The sequence below is a fragment of the Podarcis tiliguerta genome (assembly GCF_965153285.1).
Source record: "Podarcis tiliguerta genome assembly, chromosome: 14".
Classification (NCBI taxonomy): Eukaryota; Metazoa; Chordata; class Lepidosauria; order Squamata; family Lacertidae; genus Podarcis; species Podarcis tiliguerta.
In genome coordinates, this window is record NC_139547.1 from 21,654,027 (window position 1) to 21,673,742 (window position 19,716).

The following is a 19,716-nucleotide window of genomic DNA, read 5'->3' on the forward strand; positions in this document are numbered from 1 at the left end:
CTCCATGTGCCTCTTCTCTAGATCAACAGTTCACGGGAATGGGCAATTCTACTTCGTATTGCCAATTTTACTTCTATAATTGGAGCAGGCTCACAGTTTTGGCAGCACGCCACATAAGACCTGGCAGTGTTGTAGTCTTGAACAAAAGAATCCCTTCTACCCTTCCATCGAAACACTTCCATCTCTCCCTTCTTTTTGCGAGTTGCAAGAGCTGCTGGAAGTAACAATTTAGACTAGGGTTTGGCAACATTACACCCAAGGACAGAAAGTGCTTCTGAGCCTCCTCCCCAACTCATCCTTGGTCCTGAGAGGGTAAGTGGTTACCTTCTCTGTTGAAAAGTATGTGCTTACTCTTAACCTTATGCCAACCAAAAGTACATATGGAAGAAGAACAAGGAAAGATTGATTTATTACTTGAAATGAAAGTGACAGTGCATATGGGTGCTGCTTTCAGACAGCAAAGTTGCAAAATAAGTGGGCAGGAAATCGTACCTGTACATACACACCTTGATCTAAAGAGGAAAAAGAATACTTATCAAAAAGCTTAAAGGGAGAGTGAGCATGACATTTGCCACAGACCCATGCTAAAAGCAAAGTGAGAACGGGCAGAAGAAGGGTATACATGCCCTGAAGTGAAGCATAGCATCATTCTGGTTCTTCAGAGTGTAGAGAAAAGGGGGTCCATGTTGGAGTTTGTGAACTAGCCAGGCTTTAAAAATCAGGGCTTTATGTCCTATTTTGAGCCAATGTACTCTTATAGCAAGGGGGAGGTGGCTTTTGAATGAGCAATTGTCAATACAGTTTATTATTTCGTTTCATTGTTTATTTCCTACACGTTCCTGTTTTCCCCCATTTTTATTTATTTGGTCAGTTGGTAATTGAAAGGACATAATCCTAGTGAGAAATTTCTGTTTGTTGAATTCTAAGTTTAGATTCTATTGTCTGTGCAGGGCCCCCACGGGGGGTGTTAATTATGTTTGGTAGTAGCAATGATTACTGTGCTGATCCTTATATTAAAAGACAAGGAGTTTACCAATGCATTCCAGGATGCGTTTCGGATAAGAAGTAGCACCAGGATGGGGTTAGCAATGGGGTCTGTTTTTATATCAAGTTATGCCGACTATACTGCTGCCATTATCTACAGTAATAAACCATAGGAAAAGTTCATATTGGCACCCGCATCTACATTTCTTCCTGTACGGGTTAGAGGATAACCAGAAGGAGTGGAGCCCCCAGCACTTGCTCAGAAAACCAAAGTGGATCTAAAAAGTTTAATTATTCCCGTAAGACAAGACATTGCCTGAAGGCCTATCAAGGCACCAGATAGTTGCTTGGATACATGCTCTCCCAGCACTTTGTTTAAGCTGCAAGCTTTAATCAGTAGATTAAGACTGCTGGATGGTGCCTTCAGGCAACTCCTACAGCCAAGCTAGTGCCAAATGTACTGCTCTGCTTTCCTTTGGACCACATCAGTGAGGTCAAGAGAGGGGTCTTGTTGTCTGGGCAGCCCAGGACCTTCGTACACGCTGCCCAGGCTTCCACGCGGGTGGGGGTGGGTCACTTCGGTGCTACTAACTCAGTGGTTTGACGACACCCCAGAGGCACCCTCCATTGTTTCTCGAGACAGACGAATACCAACAGCAAAGCAGCTAAAGCTTTAGTTATGTAAATAAGGACCACTTTAATTGTTGAGGACTAAGCAAAGGCCACTCTTTTCCCCCAAAGGTTGTTTTTTTTTTTTAATTCTGATGTGCGTATTGCTGTAATAGGAAGTTAAAAAGAAGATGCTAAAGCTGGTTTTTAACAAGTTGTTATAGGTTTTATATATCAAGTAGTGAGATTATGCAAAGAACTTTGTCTTGAAAATGCATAGAAATCCTAGAATGGTGAATTGCTTTTGTGTGTGTATCAGCACCCGTTCTTTGTTACTCTGCTAGCCAACTAAAATGGCTTTTCATGTTTTGAGATTACTTCCATCATGGCTTTGGGGGTGTATGTGGCCAAGTAGTTCCAAATGGAGGTGGGAATCATAGAATCATAGAGTTGGAAGAGACCACAAGGGCCATCGAGTCCAACCCCCTGCCAAGCAGGAAACACCATCAGAGCACTCCTGACATATGGTTGTCAAGCCTCTGCTTAAAGACCTCCAAAGAAGGAGACTCCACCACACTCCTTGGCAGCAAATTCCACTGTCGAACAGCTCTTACTGTCAGGAAGTTCTTCCTAATGTTTAGGTGGAATCTTTTTTCTTGTAGTTTGGATCCATTGCTCCGTGTCCGCTTCTCTGGAGCAGCAGAAAACAACCTTTCTCCCTCCTCTAGTATGAGCTGATGTTGAAAGACAACTCTAGAGAATTCAAATTTTCCATGCAGTATAATTTGGTATGTCGCTTCTCTCTAATTAGAAAGTTCCACCCACAGATGTCTTGATTAAGAAATTGGAATCAATTAATTCTTTAAAGGAGAAGCTAATGATATGTATAGAACCAGTTTTGCACAGTCCAGAAGACCTAGGCCTCAGGGTTCCTGTTTGTTGTCTGTGGCAGACAATCTGCTGTGTCAGGTCCTTTTTTTACCCTTCTGAACAAAGCATCAAGTTTCACTTTCCTAGAAGCTAGAAACTAGCCTAGGTTGTGGAACTCCTCGCCTGCTTGTTAGTATTAACCAAGCACCAAACGTACTTGGTTTCAAATATCTGCTCAAGACCCTTCAGTTTTGCCCAGGCCTTTTCTAAAGTGCAGCTCAGTCCACCCATTTCGGTCTATCACCATCCCAAATGTGAAGCCTTTTATGCTGTTTTATGGATGTGTTGCATTCACTGGTTAGATACTTGTTTATAGGGCTAGATACTTGTAGATAGAGCTGTGAGATAAACATCACTCTTTTGGGGCTCAGTCCTGATTTGTCTCAAGCTACCTTTTAGTCCAGGGACACAGGTGGCACTGTAGGTTAAACCACAGAGCCGAGGACTTGCTGATCAGAAGGTTGGCAGTTCGAATCCCCGCGACGGGGTAAGCTCCCGTTGCTCTGTCCCTGCTCCTGCCAACCTAGCAGTTCGAAAGCACGTCCAAGTGCAAGTAGATAAATAGGTACCGCTCCAGTGGGAAGGTAAACGCCGTTTCCGTGCGCTGCTCTGGTTTGCCAGAAGCGGCTTAGTCATGCTGACCACATGACTGTACACCGGCTCCCTCGGCCAGTAAAGCGAGATGAGCGCCGCAACCCCAGAGTCGGTCATGACTGGACCTAATGGTCAGGGGTCTCTTTACCTTTACCTTACCTTTTAGTCCATCTGGTTGTAAATGCTCAACAGCTGCCCCTGGAATAGTGGTAAATATCTCTAATGAAAGGCAAATAGTGCAAAAGGGGATGCTACCGTTGCACACAATAACCCCTTTCTTCCACTTACAATTTATTTGTTACCTGCCTGCTTATACCTCCACCGAGCCTAAAAGGCCCAATTTGTCACTGGAGTGGGAGGCACAGAGAGAGCAAGAACTATGGTGGTGCATGGATGCATTTCTGGCAATTTTGTCTGCTTTCGCCAGCCAGCTTTGGCAAGATTGCCTGGGTTCAAAAGGCTGTTTTATCATTTAGCCAGGCTTAGGATAATGCAGAATGAACTTAAATTAATGTTACGCCAGATTTGTTCCACAGGCTGACAGTTGCCTACCATCACAAGGTATTTGGAGGTAATATGCAAATTCACACTCTTTCTTGAAACTTTCCCTCTGTATTCCTTCTGAAACCTTTTAGTAGAGCAGTTAGTGATAAGTAGCCAGTCTAGAGCATGTGCAAAAGGCACACTTGGGAACACTCAAAAGTGAATGTTTGGTTTGATTAAAGGGAGCTTGGCTCACAAGGATCCTTTCTTCTCCTTCTCATTTTTGCTTTTAGTTCATCTGGAGAGTATTATGCACCCACTGCTGGCATTCTTAAAGAGCCATGTGTGGTCATCTCACGCATGTGAACATCCTTGCGCATGGCTCTCCATGCTGTTCATAGAACAAGACGACGACATGTTGGAAGCTGCGAAAACTTTATTAACAGTTCATTTAAAGTTTGAAAGGTTAGTGTCCATTTTCACTTTTCTGAAGTCATAAACCTTTTATTTATTCATTTATTTAAAAAAAAACATTGGGCATCACAAATAAGAAAATGATTTCATCTATATTTCAGGTAACAGTTCAGCCTGAAACTAACTGAAGGGAGTAGGAGTAAGAGGTAGAAATGGGTTTAAAAAGGATGCCATGTAAAAATGAATGTATTACCAAGAAAGTTATTTTTGTTTCAATCAATCCTGGTGGTTGGCAAAACAGAATGTTTCAATGTATGGCAAAAAGATATTTCTAAATATATCTGGCAAGGGGAAAAACTGAAAAGATAAAATATTGATAAATGTGAAAGAGAGAGAAGGTTTTCCCCTGCCAGATTTGAGATTATATTATGAAGCATCTTGTCCATGCTGGTTGAAGGAATGGTTGACATTGGAAAAATCTGCATATTTTAGACTTAGAAGGTCATGATAATATTTTTGGTTGGCACGCTTATTTGTGGTATGAAAAGGTGAAATTACATAAAGGATTTACAAACCATTTAATTAGGAGAAATTTGTATATATGGGATAAATATAAAAATCTATTGGAGGAAAAAACACCACTTTGGCTTTCACCATTGGAAGCCATAGGAGTAAAGAAAAAGATTATGACCGAAGGGTGGGCAACTTATAGAAATTTATTAAGAGAGGATGGAGGAGAATTTAAATTAAATGAATTTAAGGATTTATCAGGAATGTTAACAACATGGATACAATATCATTTGAATGAAGTATTTAAGAAAAATATGAAACGATTTGGAGAACAATTATCACAATTGGAAAGATACCTGTTGGAACGTAATGTTAAAGTGCTGTCTAAAATATATAAGATATTAGTGGAATGGGAGACAAAGGATGAGCAAGTAAAATCATCAATGATACATTGGGCAATAGATTTTTGTTATAATACAGATATGGAAGCATGGGAACAATTGTGGAATACGGGCATAAAAATTACAGTGTGTTATGCTTTAAGAGAAAATTATATGGAAATGTTATATAGATGGTATCTAACACCTAATAGATTGGATAAAATGTATAAATCAAAATCGAATTAAGTGTTGGAAATGCAAAGAGAAAGAAGTTTTTTTTTATCATATATGGTGGTTTGTAATAAGGTTAAAGCTTACTGGGAAATGATATATAATGAGTTAAAAAAAGATGTTTAAGATAACATTTGTTAAAAAAACAACAACCCAGAAGCCTTTATCTTGGGAATTAGAGGTGCAGAACTACCCAAACAGTATAGAAATTTATTGTTGATTCAAGAATTACAGTTTCAGAACACCAAATCAAGGAGTGTCGTGTCCTTTGGGCTTGTAGGTGTCTCTGCTGCAGAATTGCAATTGTTGCATTATATATTGGATTTCTGGTTTTATATTTTGATATGCTGTATTCTAATGAAATAATCATGTAGTGTTTTAGTAAGCAGGAACCTTTGTTTTGAAAGCTGGGCTGTAAGTATAATGAATAAATGCAGACTGTAGCATTGATTAATTTAAGCCTTTTGATCAGGTAAAAAAAGATTTAATCTGTCTTTAATGCAGCTGCTTACAAAGCCATGTGTGGTGGGCACCATCTTTAAAAAGCCATTTCCCTTTCTCTAGCATATGAGGGAATACCATTTGTAAGATGTGTGCCCACTCTAATGCATACATGTATCACCTTAAAGAACCCTCACCTTTAGGCAAATATAATAACCTAGCACTTCCATAGTTAGATAACAGCACAATCCTATGTATGTCTACTGAGAACTAACCCCCACTGACTCCAGTGGCTTACTCCCAGGTAAGTGAGTAGAGGATTGCACCCTTGTAATTGGGTGACAACTGTACTTTCAGAAAATGTTATGTTTTAGTACCTAACTTTTGAGAGTTTCAAGTTGGAAAACCTTCTCTAGGTATTTCATCACATTCATATCTACTATGCATGTTGTTTTTGCATACTGATTTGCTTAGTATTCATTGTAATAAATCATTATAATAAGTTCAGCATTTTTTTGTTTATTTTAAACCATGATAATTGCTTTGCTGGATAAGGCAAAGGATTCACCTAGGCAAGCATTTTTACTCGAACAGCACACAGTCTGATATCTTTGGGAAGCTCACAACATGGTGTAATGCACTGTCCTCATGAGTCCAGATCACTGACCACGAACCAGGATGCATCATCATCCTCATCATAAAATTTTATTATTCATACCCTGCCCATCTGGCTGGGTTTCCCCAGCCACTCTGGGCGGCTCCCAACACAACACTAAAAACAGAATAAAACTTCAAACATGAAAAACTTCCCTAAACAGGACTGCCTTCAGATGTCTTCTAAAAGCCAGATAGTTGTTTTTTCCCTTGACATCTGATGGGAGGGCATTCCACAGGGTGAGTGCCATTATCGAGAAAGCCCTCTGCCTTGTTCCCTGTAACCTCACTTCTCGCAGCATACCGTATTTTTCGCCCTATAGGACGCACTTTTTCCCCTCCAAAAATGAAGGGGAAATGTGTGTGCGTCCTATGGGGCGAATGCAGGCTTTCGCTGAAGCCTGGAGAGCGAGAGGAGTCGGTGCGCACCGACCCCTCTCGCTCTCCAGGCTTCAGGAGAGCCCCACCGCCAGCCCCACAAACTGGGGGGGAGAAGCCTGACTTGGTTAGAAGGCTGGCGGGGGGGGGAGAAGCCTGCTCCTCCCCGTCGCCAGCCCCGCAAACTCGGGGGACAGCGGGAGAGGCGCAGCCGCCTTTCCCGCTGTCCTCCGAATTGGTTAGAAGGCTGACGGGGGGAGAAGCCTGCTCCTCCCCGTCGCCAGCCCCGCAAACTCGGGGGACAGCGGGAGAGGCGCAGCGCGCCTTTCCCGCTGTCCTCTGAATTGGTTAGAAGGCTGGCGGAGGGCTTCCCCCTCCTCCAGCCCCGCAAGCTCCGAGAGCGAGGCCACAGCTGCACGCAGCTTCGGCATCGCTCTGGGTCCCGTTCTGGGGGCTGGGAGAGGGGGAAGCTCGCGCTTCCCCCGCCCCAGCCCCGCGCCTGGGGGGGGGATTTTTTCCCCTTTATTTCCGCCCCCCCCCCCCCAAATCTAGGTGTGTCCTATGGGCCGGTGCGTCCTATAGGGCGAAAAATACGGTATATTGGTTTCATAGCCTGCTTTGTAGTAGGAGATTAAGCCACAGTTTCCTGGTTTAGATATAATTGGAAACTATGGTTTGACAAGCCCTGGAAATGTTGAGGGAGGATGATGTGCATGGGCAGCATGCATTACACCAAACTATGCCGTATTAGACCAAGCTCATTATGTTTGGACCAGGCTATGGTAAATAACAGAACTTTGCTAAAATGTTCACTGATTCAAAAGCAATGAATAGCTTACTCTGCAACTGTTAACTTTCTAGGTTCTGGCACAAAGCTGGTCTTTCCTTATATCATTCTGATGATGGAACCTGGGCTGCTTTTACACATCAGAATGGCTGCAATCCCCATTGTATCTTCTTATTTCTGCTGAAAAGTATTTCATTTGATGCCACAGTTCTACTTGATTTCTTGATTTCATCTGAAACCTGCTTCTTGGAATATTTTGTAAGATACTTAAAGCTTCTTGTACAAGACTGGGGCCATTTTGTCAAGATTTCTAAATACTTCAAGACCACCTCTAATGGAGAGCTCAGCTTTTCTATGATGAACTTGCCCTGCCGAGAAAAAAGTGCCTACCAGCTAGACTCAAATTTGCCGGATGCTTCGTATCATCCCCCATCCGGTACTGAGATCCTTTCAACCTCTTTCCCAAATTTTTCTGCACTGTGGCATACTGACAGTCAAGCTGTAAAACCCAGCAGATCTAACCTTTTGCAAGAGTCTGATAATACGTCTTTGGTGGGAGCCCTTCAAAGGCTGGTGGATTATGAAAGCTCAGAAGATTCGGAGGTGGAATGGATAGGAGAGGAGAGTTTGGCAGACGTGAGGCAGACACCTTTAGATCGAGCTTGTGCAGAAGTCACTGGCCTTATGGATGTGGGTGGCCAGACAGAACGATGTGTGTTGCCTCAGGAGACTTTGGATACTTCCTCACCTTTTCACTCCACCATTTTGCTAAATAAACTTGGATCAGAAGAAGGGGTGCTTCAGAAATCAGTGAAGTGTTTCCAACAAGTGCAAGAGTCGGTTTCTAGACTACACCGAAGGAACCTCTTTCCGTACAATCCAAGTGCACTCCTGAAGCTCTTGACTTCTGTTGACACTCTTAGTAGCGAGCACAGATCTGCTTCAAAGAAGTTCAAAGTCTAAGGATCGGCAGTGCCCATCCCCCGCCTTCTCCCACTTAATAGTTTTCAAATGAGTTTTTCCAGAAGCTTAAAGTTTACCAGAATCTATGGTCAGAGGCACGTTCTTTGGGATTTGTCTATGGGTCATTAAAAGCTGGTCCAACTGGCTGAGAAACACGGACTCTTTATAATGACTAATCCATTGATGTGTTTAAGTATGGAAGTGTTTGACTGGAGGATATGGTCTTGCCTGTGGGTATGTATAATTCAGCCACTGGGGGTGTCTTTTTAAAAAGAAAATAATAATAAAAATAAAACCCTGAATTTTATTTTTGGTCTCCTTGATATTCCATCCCAATGGAAAGGCACAACCTTTCTCAACAGGAATAGCTGTCACTTTTAAGAGATAGTAGGGTAGCTGTGTGCTCCATCTCTGGACAGGCATGTACAGTGTCTAAAATAATTAAAAAGAATCAACGTTAATAGTTTTATCCGGTAGTGCTGTTCTGCTTATGCAACAGATTTCCTTCTGCACATTGGAACTTCTCCTTCACCTCGCCCCTTGCTGCACCCTCAAAATCTGCTCCAAAAGGTTGAGGGACCAGCCTGAACAAATTTTGGAGGTGCACAAGGAACTCCTGTTGCTCAGTATTTGATGCATCTCAAGAGTTGCAGTCTTTTAAAAAGGTTATGAAATGAAAGGCATGGACAAAGGAGATAAAAGTACACTCACTTGTGACTGCTGCAGAAAATCTGGATCCTGGGAGTATTCTGCCTCTAATAGTCTTTTATAACTTGTTACCCCACTTCAAACTGAACACAGTCCACTTACCATATATGATGGCTTAGCAGGGAATCAACGAGCCTTCTCTTCTTCACCATGCAGGCAGCAAAAACAAGCACCTGAAACATCACAGCACTTCTCTGGGGACTGTGTTCTGATTGGTGGGTAACCACAGGTCTGCAAATGTTGTTCTTCATTTACCTGCTGCATCTGATATATAAGAACAACTTGCTTGATACGTATCAGGCCTGCAAAAATTGTGATTCTCAAAGCCAAATGTTGTCCATCCGTCATGATGTCGACATAGGTCCTCGTTCAAATGTTATACATGCATGCAAAATGCCCAGAGTTCTGCAGTCCATAGGGACATGTCCGTTACGCACCAATTTCAGGGGGAAATGCCAAGAAAACACAGGCTTCAGTTGCAGGTTTGAAACTTACTGAGTTTCTTACAAAAGATTGGGCAACTTAGTGTATACAGAGGTAAATCTCTGCAAAGATTGCTGGATCAACAGGTTTACTTGGAGCAAGGAAGAAAGAGAAACAGGTAAGAGGCAAGGAGAATTACTGGGAGGGGAGCGGCACTAGGGGTGCAGTAGACTGCAGTGAAGCCCTAAATGTGATGGGATGGACTCTGAATGTAGTTGGGAAGCAGAACTCACTTTTTCAACTGTCACCTGGGAGCAGTGTTGTATTAGAATTGTCCCAGTGGGAGATACAGGAAGCAGAACTTACTCCATCAGCTCTGCTGTAACAGACCAGGTCCCTTGAGCACCTCCTACCCCTGAACTGGGCCAGCTGGTCTTTGAGAACAACTGTTTAAGAACTGGCTTGAATTTGATTCTCTCTTCCCCACTTCTCCCCTCCCTGACTCTTTCCCCTTAGGTTGTAAGCCTGTAGGCAGGGATTGCCTTGTTCTAACGTAAGCCAGCCTGGGAGCATTTTTGTTGGAGGAGAAGGTACAGATTCTGCGAACAAATAATAGTAATAATAAATTATGCCAGTTGAGAAAAAAGAGAGAGAAATGGAAAGTTTGAAGTGACCTGCTTCAAAGAGAAAATTACACTTCTCAAACTGCAAAATATTGTGGTTTGGAAAGAATGTATTTCCCATACCAGAAATGTTTCTTCCTGGAAAGAAGATATAAGGAGGGCAAGGAGTTATCTACATAATAAATTGTGCCATTATTTCTCATTTGAAAGTATTTTGTCACTGCACAATGTCTTTTTGTGATATGCCTAATGGGAAAGTAGCAGGAGATAACATTTCTTAATCTTTGTGATTATCTTCAGCAACTTTGCATTGGCACGTTGTGGAGACTTAAGCGCCATGCTTTGCTTAGGTACAAATTGGGAAATCTTTTTGCATGTCAGTGATGTAAGCAGGGAGTGTATGGGAAGCTGCCGCACATGAATATCTCGTTTTTCAGGTGAAATTGATACTGAATGCAATTTCCAGTTTTAAGCATGGCGATAGGATTTTTCCATTGTAATAGCTGAGAATTGCTGCTGTTTTAAGAAAGCACTAGAGCTTGCTCTTAAGCGTATTACAAATAATTAGACCAATGAGATGCAGTAGAGGGAATATTAGATTTAAAGGTGGAATCCCAGCTGAACCTGTGGACTATGCTCTCTCAACATTCATCTCCCTTTTTGTGAAAAGGGAATCATCCATCTCCCATCATGTTTATGAGGATGGTTGAGACCAGGATTGTGAAAAAAACAAATCTGGAAATGTAAACCTAAGTATAAAGTAGAACAGAACACTTAAAAAGAAAGCATCGTGAAATCCCTCTTAATTGTAATGTTAGTTCATATTATAAAGTTTTTGTAATTTTAAAGTTATTCGGATTTAGCCCTGAAATCCAGTTTTGGATTGAGGGTGGTTTATACATTTTTATACTAAATGCAACACCAAAACCTCATTACTGAAGAGCAGCAAAGGGACAGTAGAGCAGAAAACTTTAGATGAGAGGGTGAGAAGTCAGATCACCCATGAGAATGGAAGGGTTTGTGAAGAGAAAGCCCTCTCCTGCTTGTCTCTCTTCCACCGCTGCTGTCCAGCCCCTTTGCAAGCTGCCTTCAAGTACTTCTGTGAACTTATTCAGTCTGGTTAACTTCCCATGTTACTTACTGTTTCCAACCCTAACCCTGCGGAAAGCCATCTAATTAGACTTTAATTTGATTTTGACCTGTTTTTAGGAGGTAATTTAATTATTGTTCAATTTTATACTAATGTTATATATCTGATGTTAGCCGCCCTGAGCCCGACTTCGGCCAGGAAGGGCGGGGTATAAATAAAATTTATTTTTATTATTATTTAGGTGGGGTTGTAGTCATAGTGACAGTTCCCACAGCCTTCCTCCGAGTTTGGGGCTGAACAAGGTAGGCTTACTTGGGCTGGGAGGAACTTTGCTGGCTAACTCCCTGCTCCCCAGCAACCTAAGATGAGAGTTGTAGTCCAAAGACACATGAAGAATGCCACATAGGCTATCCCTGCGGTATTTCATACACTTCTAGTAGAAGTCTAGTAGAAGAAGCTGGTGGCTGTGCCGCAACTATGGACTGGAGTAGGCTTTTTCAAGAAGATCTGGGGTGTTGGTTAATTCAAAATGTTGGGCTTCTTGCCCAACACCCCAAACTAGCTACGCAGGTGAACATAGTCAAACAGTGTCAAGTGGCTCAGCTCTTGTGACAGCATTGAGATTAGATGGTATAATCCTTTCTGTACTTCTGTCACTGATTTAGTGGAATTCTTTTGCACACACCTCCATCATGGTCTGGGTAACCTTGCATTTTATATAGCAGGAGGCTAACCTGCGCTGACCTCTTGAAAGAATATTGTACCAGTCGCCCAAGCATTGACAAGGAAGACAGATCTAAGATAAAACAGCGTGGGAGGCAGATTCATACAATGTTAAATATTTAATTTGATACCCAAATATATTACATTACCGAAGCAATTTGTTGTCTGCTTTTGCTGTGCTACTTCAGCAAACAGGATTGCCCTGGAGAATGTCGCTTGAGAAAAGCATAGCCTATATGTTCCTTCCTGGAAAGAATCTTACTTAATGCACTCTATGTACACAGCCCTAGACTTGCAAAGTGCTGAGCTGGGATTGTCTGTTGCTTGGTTGAATCTAGTGACATCTAGCTCCAACGGTCATTGGGTTTCAGGGAGCTGGATCTAGACAGCAAGGTGTGGCCCTCAGGACTCTTCCCAGGCTACAGCTTTTTTGGCTCTGCTGCATGCCTCCTGTAGTTCTTCCTGGCTGGAATGTGGTCTTGAATATATCTATATGTATTTTAATAATATCTCTTGCTTGCCAAGATGGAATAAGCGGGTGAGGATTGCAAGGCTGAAATGTACCCTACTGTACAAAGGTCAATTGCTCCACTTGCTTTTTTTTTTTTTTTTTTTGGCGTCTGGCATTGCCTCCCATTGTTATCTGGCCCGGTGGGTTGGAGTTGAAAACAGTTCCCCACCCTTTTTCCAGAATAATGATGATGAATGACCAGAGTCACTTCAACATAGTGTCTCTCCCACCCCGTGTCAGCACGTTGAGGCGTCTCAGAAGGATGCTGAAAGCTGCCAAGGAAGAGAAAGAACTTCTTTATGTATGCTACAACAGCGGCAAGAGTCTTGATTGCACAAGGATGGAAGAATGAGGAAACCCCGACAAAAGAACAGTGGCAAGAGAAATTGATGAACTATGCAGAACTGGCAAAATTGACATGCAAATTACGAGAGAAGGACAACTGTGACTTCAAAGAAGAATGGGAGCCCTTCACAATTTTTTTAAAAAGACAACAAAATGAATTGGACTCCTTGGCAGGTTTTGAATAAACATACACAAATTTATTGAGAGATAACATAGAAGATAGATAATATAATGATGTATACAGTTTTATCATATGCAGAATTTAACATTGAATGAGAAATCAGAGAGAGGAGCTGAGGAAAGTCGCTGGGGGGAGGGAGGGAAAAAATGGGGAATATTGAAGATGATTTGTTTTGATAATTTGCTATGTTGAAATTGTGTGTGTGTGTGTGTGTGTGTGTGTGTGTATCTATATCTATATATCTATATCTATATATCTATCTCCAAGGGAATCAGCAAGGCCACAGTGTTCCCTAACTGCCAGTGCTCACTTGACTATTTCCATGACAGTTACAGTCACCTTCCTGTCTAGGAGAGTCCAGTGGCCAGCCTGTTGCACAATGCCATCCCAGAGTCTGAGAATACTTCATTACTAGGACAACATGCCAAGAGGCAATTCTGGTGGCTCACCACCACACTGGGCAGAGCCATCGGTTTCTTATTCTAGCATGGCCAGCTTCTGTCCCTGACATAAAGGACGGCTAGGAAGTCCATTAGCCTCTGGCGGAAGACCATTCTAATAGGTCCCTCACCTCTATGCCATTTAGAAGCCATTGAAAGTCAAAACTTAGCCGAACAGGAGGATGGGTTACCAGCAGAATTTACATTACAGGGATGGGGAACCTGTGGCCCTGCAGGTGTTGATGGATTACAACTCCCATCATCCCTGACAATTGGCTATGTTGGTTAGGGATGATTTGACCTTGAGTCCCAACAGCATATGGAGGGCCACAGGTTCCCCCTTCTATGCTCTCTTCAGGCACCCAGCATCAAGTATGTGGACTCAGAATTGGCTGTCCAACAGGGTTCCCAGTAAAGGAGGTAGAATCCCAATAGACCACAGCAATTGTCCGACAAGATTGTGGCTCTGCCAGTTGTGAGATACAGGATGGCATCTCTGGGATCCCAATGCTTGCAATATCTTGAGTAGCCTTCCCACAAGAATAATTAGAGTATATAGTTTATGTCATTTATACAGTGGTACCTCAGGTTACATATGCTTCAGGTTACAGACTCCACTAACCCTTGGGTTAAGAACTTTGCTTCAGGATGAGAACAGAAATCGTGCTCTGGCGGCGCGGCGGCAGCAGGAGGCCCCATTAGCTAAAGTGCTTCAGGTTAAGAACAGTTTCAGGTTAAGAACGGACCCGAGGTGCCACTGTACACCTTTGGTCCCAAGTGCCTGTGGAATAATTTATCAGGCAAACCTTGTCTCCTAGCTTAAGTTCTTAGTAACATGCACTTAGTAACATTTCTCAAATAATGGGCCTGGGGAAGAGCAGTAGGCCAACTGCCAGTGTGGTGTAGTGGTTAAGAGCGGTGGACTCGTAATCTGGTGAACCGGGTTTGCTTCTCCGCTCCTCCACATGCAGCTGCTGGGTGACCTTGGGCTGGTCACACTTCTCTGAAGTCTCTCAGCCCCACTCACCTCACAGAGTGTTTGTTGTGGGGGAGGAAGGGAAAGGAGAATGTTGGCTGCTTTGAGACTCCTTCAGGTAGTGTTAAAGCGGGATATCAAATCCAAACTCCTCCTCCTCCTCCTCCTCCTCCTTCTTCTTCCGGCAGGAAGGTAAATGGCGTTTCTGTGCACTGCTCTGGTTTGCCAGAAGCAGCTTAGTCATGTGGGCCACATGACCCAGAAGCTGTACGCCGGCTCCCTCGGCCAGTAAAGCAAGATGAGCGCCGCAACCGCAGAGTCGGCCACGACTGGACCTAATGATCAGGGGTCCCTTTACCTTTACCTAAGTGTGAAAGGAGAAGCGGGGAAGAAACTGTACAATATGAGACATGTCCACTGCCACAGACCTGCATATGGTGGCCAGGACAGAGGGGGGGGGCAAGTAGATCATGCCAGCCTGAAGTTGGTGCAACATTTGGACATGGTTTGGGTGCAACAATGGCTCAGAATGAAATGGATCCTGAGCTGGCTCCACCTTACCCCTGGAAAGACCTGCTTGGGGGCTTTCCATTGGCTGCCAGCAGCAGGGATCATACAGACAGCACACCTGCCTGCACATTCACTAGGCGGAAGGGACAGCACAGCGCCAGTGGAGTAATTCTAATACCTGCTTTTTCCCCTGCCCCCATCCCATGGGTGGCAGTAGGTTAAGCCTAGCAGGACTAGGTGGAGGGACACCTGCCCAGCCCAGCCCCGAGCCCAGCACAAAGAGGGAGCTGAATTGCTCAGAATAATTCAAGATGCTGGCAGAGATTGTCCTCATGAGATGGGGACTCTGGGAAAAGCAGATAAAATGGATATAGAACATGTTGTAAATGTGCTGGAAGCAATGTGATTCCAAGAACAAGCAACATTGTATGGCATACATTTGAGGAAGATATTCATATGCTTACACTGCATGGTCTTTGATAATGGTTATCAAAGAGATTAAAGTATAAATTGTAAATCTAATCTGCATTAGATCTAAATTTCCTTTTAAACTTTTTTTTAAAAAGGCACTACACTTTTTACTAAAAACCAACCAAAACCCTCATTTAAATAAATGAAATGAAATGAATTTATTTATTTATTTAAATGAAATGAGTTTTATTTATTTAATTATTTATTTAAATGAAACGAATTTATTTATTTAAATAAATGAAAGGAATACAATTTAAATATTATTTTTTTAAAAATGGATTCTTATCTATTCTAATGACATGTCTATGTAAGAGTCAATTAAAAGGAAAATATTAAAGGTGGCTTTTGCTGTTAAGAATCAGCAGCTCACTTCATAACTATTTCAAAACAATATTTACATTGCAGTTTTGGTCACAGACTGTCTTCTTGCTTTTAAGCAGCATTTCTACTGAATTAACTTTCTTACTTGCTGAACATTACTTTGTTTTATGTAGCCAAATAAATGCAAATCTATTACTGTCTCTCCTACATTTTGGGGGAGGGCACTGCTTTTTCTTTGAAGTGCAAACATAGGTAGCAAATTGAACTTGGACCTGAAAAATTGTGCATGGACTAATTGCACCATTGCTTAATTACCCCACAATTAAATGTCCTCTTCTGCAATAGCAGTACTGGTTTGATTGCTCCATTCAGGGCTGAGTTTACAATTTGACATATAGATATTGTAGTCTCCAAAAATATGGTGTTATCTTTCATGCATGGAAAGCTTAGATTTCCTCCATTCATGTAAATTTCATATGCTTGCTTGCAGTGGCGTAGCGTGGGTTGTCAGCACCCGGGGCAAGGCAAGTAATTTGCGCCCCCTAACCCGTGGATTTGCGCCCCCTAACCCTAACCCCCAGATGTTGCGCCCGGTGCGGCCGGCACCCCCTGCACCCCCCACGCTACGCCACTGCTTGCTTGGCCAGATGAGCATCATAGTCATGAAAAGATCTACCGTATCCCAAGTGGGTGTTAATGTTGTTGATCCTGTTACACGGGAAAATGTAGCCTCTCACCTAAAACATGAAGCGACTTGCTGTTCCCTTCCCCAATCCAGTTGGGAAATATCCCTAGCAAGCTCCAGAAACAGAGCACTTAGTCACAAATCTCTTGTGGGAAAGAGCTGGAGGTGATTTGTTCAGTTGATTTGTGTTGCCTCCTCCCATTTAAATTAGAAGAAAATGTTGCGCTTATTACAAAATGCTGTCTTGCGTCAAACCAGTGGAAACCTTTGAGGAATCCACTGACCATGTACAGAAACTTGTGTTGAGATTTCCTAAAATAAGCAGCAAGGAAATGGAGAGGTAAAGGTAAAGGCACCCCTGCCCGTACAGGCCAGTCTTGACAGACTCTAGGGTTGTGCGCCCATCTCACTCAAGAGGCCGGGGGCCAGCGCTGTCCGGAGACACTTCCGGGTCACGCGGCCAGCGTGACATCACTGCTCTGGCGAGCCAGCGCAGCACACGGAAACGCCGTTTACCTTCCCGCTAGTAAGCGGTCCCTATTTATCTACTTGCACCCGCGGGTGCTTTCGAACTGCTAGGTTGGCAGGCGCTGGGACCGAGCAACGGGAGCGCACCCCGCCGCAGGGATTCGAACCGCCAACCTTTCGATCGGCAAGCCCTAGGCGCTGAGGCTTTTACCCACAGCGTCACCCAAACTGAACCTGTTGAATACACAAAGCTGTAAATTATAGGACAAACCTTGGTTGCAGTTCATGTTTTGCCTGGAGAGAGCTAAACCTCGAGCCCAGGTCTCCAAGTGTCCTGGTTTTCCAAGGACAGTCTCAGAATTACAGAAGCTGCGCTTAGTCTCTAAGATGCTACTGGACAATTTTTTACATATATTTCGACTGCGTCAGAGCAACACGGCTACCTACCTAAATCTAGAAGCTGTGCTGGTTGTGCTTTTTCCTCCCCTTCTTGTTTCAGTTAAAAGTGGTGGAGAGATCAGACACCCCCCTGTCCTTTTAGAAAACAGGAGACTTTTGTGTGTGTGTGCATGTGCGCGTATGCGAAAACAGAGTCCTGTTTAAACTGAAAGTAAAATACCTGCACCAAATGAAAGAAGTGGTGAAACTGGCGTACGAAGCCCTTCCTAGAATTTAGAAACCAATCCACTTAAAATTCTTTAATTGCAATTCATCAGCAGCCAGCCATTTCTTTTAGGAAATGCACAGAGTGTTTATTCCTTTATTGTAAGGGCAGCCTTATACCGTGAGCCATGGCTACTCAGAAGTAAGCCCCACTGTATTCAATGGAGCTTACTCCCTTGTAACTGGGTAAAGACTCTGCAGCCTTACACTGCAATCCTAAGCATTTTTTCTCAGAACCAAGTCCCACTGAGTGCAATGGAATTTACTCTCTGGTATGTTCCTGGTGGTGCTGTGGGTAAAAGCCTCAGCGCCTAGGGCTTGCCGATCGAAAGGTCGGCGGTTCGAATCCCCGCGGCGGGGTGCGCTCCCGTTGTTTGGTCCCAGCGCCTGCCAACCTAGCAGGTTGCTAGGTGCAAGTAGCACTCCCAGGTGCAAGTAGATAAATAGGGACCGCTTACTAGCGTGTGGGACAGATCGTGAAGCTGAGGCTCCAATACTTTGGCCACCTCATGAGAAGAGAAGACTCACTGGAAAAGACCCTGATGCTGGGAAAGATGGAGGGCACAAGGAGAAGAGGACGACAGAGGACGAGATGGTTAGACAGTGTTCTCGAAGCTACAAACATGAATCTGACCAAACTGCGGGTGGCAGTGGAAGACAGAAGTGCCTGGCGTGCTCTGGTCCATGGGGTCACGAAGAGTCGGACACGACTGAACGACTAAACAACAACAACACTAGCGGGAAGGTAAATGGCATTTCCGTGTGCGGCTCTGGCTCACCAGAGCAGCAATGTCACGCTGGCCACGTGACCTGGAAGTGTCTCCGGACAGCGCTGGCCCCCGGCCTCTTGAGTGAGATGGGCGCACAACCCTAGAGTCTGTCAAGACTGGCCCGTACGGGCAGGGCTACCTTTACCTTTACCTTTATGTTCCTGATCATTCTCGTTGTTGTTGTTGTTGTCGTCGTCGTCATCGTCGTGCTCGTCATTACCTGCCTTTTTCCCTCACAGGGACTCAAGGCAGCTTACAGCTAACATTGTATTTCATTCCATTCATCTGTTGAAGGTGCTGTACATGATGCCTTCCCTTGCACATTGTTTCTTTACCACAATCCTGTGAGGTAGTTTAGGCAGAGAAGTTGCAATTGGCTCAAGGCGACAGATGTATATGCACATATATGAAATATATGTGTCCAGCAGATCAAACTCAGGAGAAGCTTCCTGATGTAGAATAGAATGTCCCTATTTTCACCTGATAAATATTGGAGGGAGTCAGATGTCATGCTAAGCCAAAACACAGCTTAGCTCGCAGGATTACAACAGCAGGACGACTGACAAGAGAAGCAAAGCGACCACAGCCTCCTCTATGGGAGCCTACATAGTTGTCTGTTTAATGCCATGGTTTGGCTTAGTGTTACGTGCAAACTGGATTACGTTGTGATTCATCCTTGGCTTTATTTGTTTACTGCATGTCTGTCCTGCACGAACATTAATAGTAGTAGTAGTAGTAGTAATAATAATAATAATAATAATAATAATAATAATAATAATAATAATACAGTGGTACCTCGGGTTATATACACTTCGGGTTACAGACTCTGCTAACCCGGAAGTAGTACCTCGGGTTAAGAACTTTGCCCCAGGATGAGAACAGAAATAGCACACCGATGTCGCAGCAGCAGCGGGAGGCCCCATTAGCTAAAGTGCTACCTCAGGTTAAGAATGGTTTCAGGTTAAGAATGGACCTCCAGAATGAATTAAGTTCATAACCAGAGGCACCATTGTAAATATATAATAATTTATTACTTATACCCTGCCCATTTGGCTGGGCCTCCCCAGCCACTCTGGGTGGCTTCCAACAGAATATTAAAAAGGCGATAAAACATCAAACATTAAAAACTTTCCTAAACGGGCTGCCTTCAGATATCTTCTAAAAGTCAGGTAGTTGTTTCTTTCCTTGACATATGGGCATTCCACAGGGCGGGTGCCACTACAGAGAAGGCCCTCTGCCTGGTTCCCTGTAATCTCACTTCTCGCATTGAGGGAACCACCAGAAGGTCCTCAGAGCTACACCTCAAAAGGCTGAATTGCTTATCAATATAGTTACATGGATAATTCTCATCTAGGAACTGTTCTACTTTAGTTGCTCTTGATAGCCTTCTCCTCCCAAAATTTGTTTAAATCTCTTTTGAAGCCATCCAATATAGCTTTGGGAGTGAGTT

General features: G+C 43.5%; 1 protein-coding gene across 4 annotated transcripts in view; it reads left to right on the plus strand.

Annotated features, from left to right (window-relative positions):
• Positions 1-19,716, plus strand: part of LOC310663709 (protein Lines homolog 1-like) — an 83,317-nt gene that overhangs the window by 9,911 nt on the left and 53,690 nt on the right. For 2 of the 4 annotated variants that reach the window (XM_083411957.1, XM_083411956.1), the window contains exons 6-7: positions 3,894-4,065; positions 7,470-8,665. In XM_083411957.1, coding sequence (XP_083268083.1) covers positions 3,894-4,065; positions 7,470-8,358 — 1,061 coding nt within the window. In that variant the 3' untranslated portion in view covers positions 8,359-8,665. Of the gene's footprint in view, positions 1-3,893; positions 4,066-7,469; positions 8,666-19,716 lie in introns of those variants that run through there. The other 2 variants (XM_083411954.1, XM_083411955.1) reach the window with 1 other exon arrangement.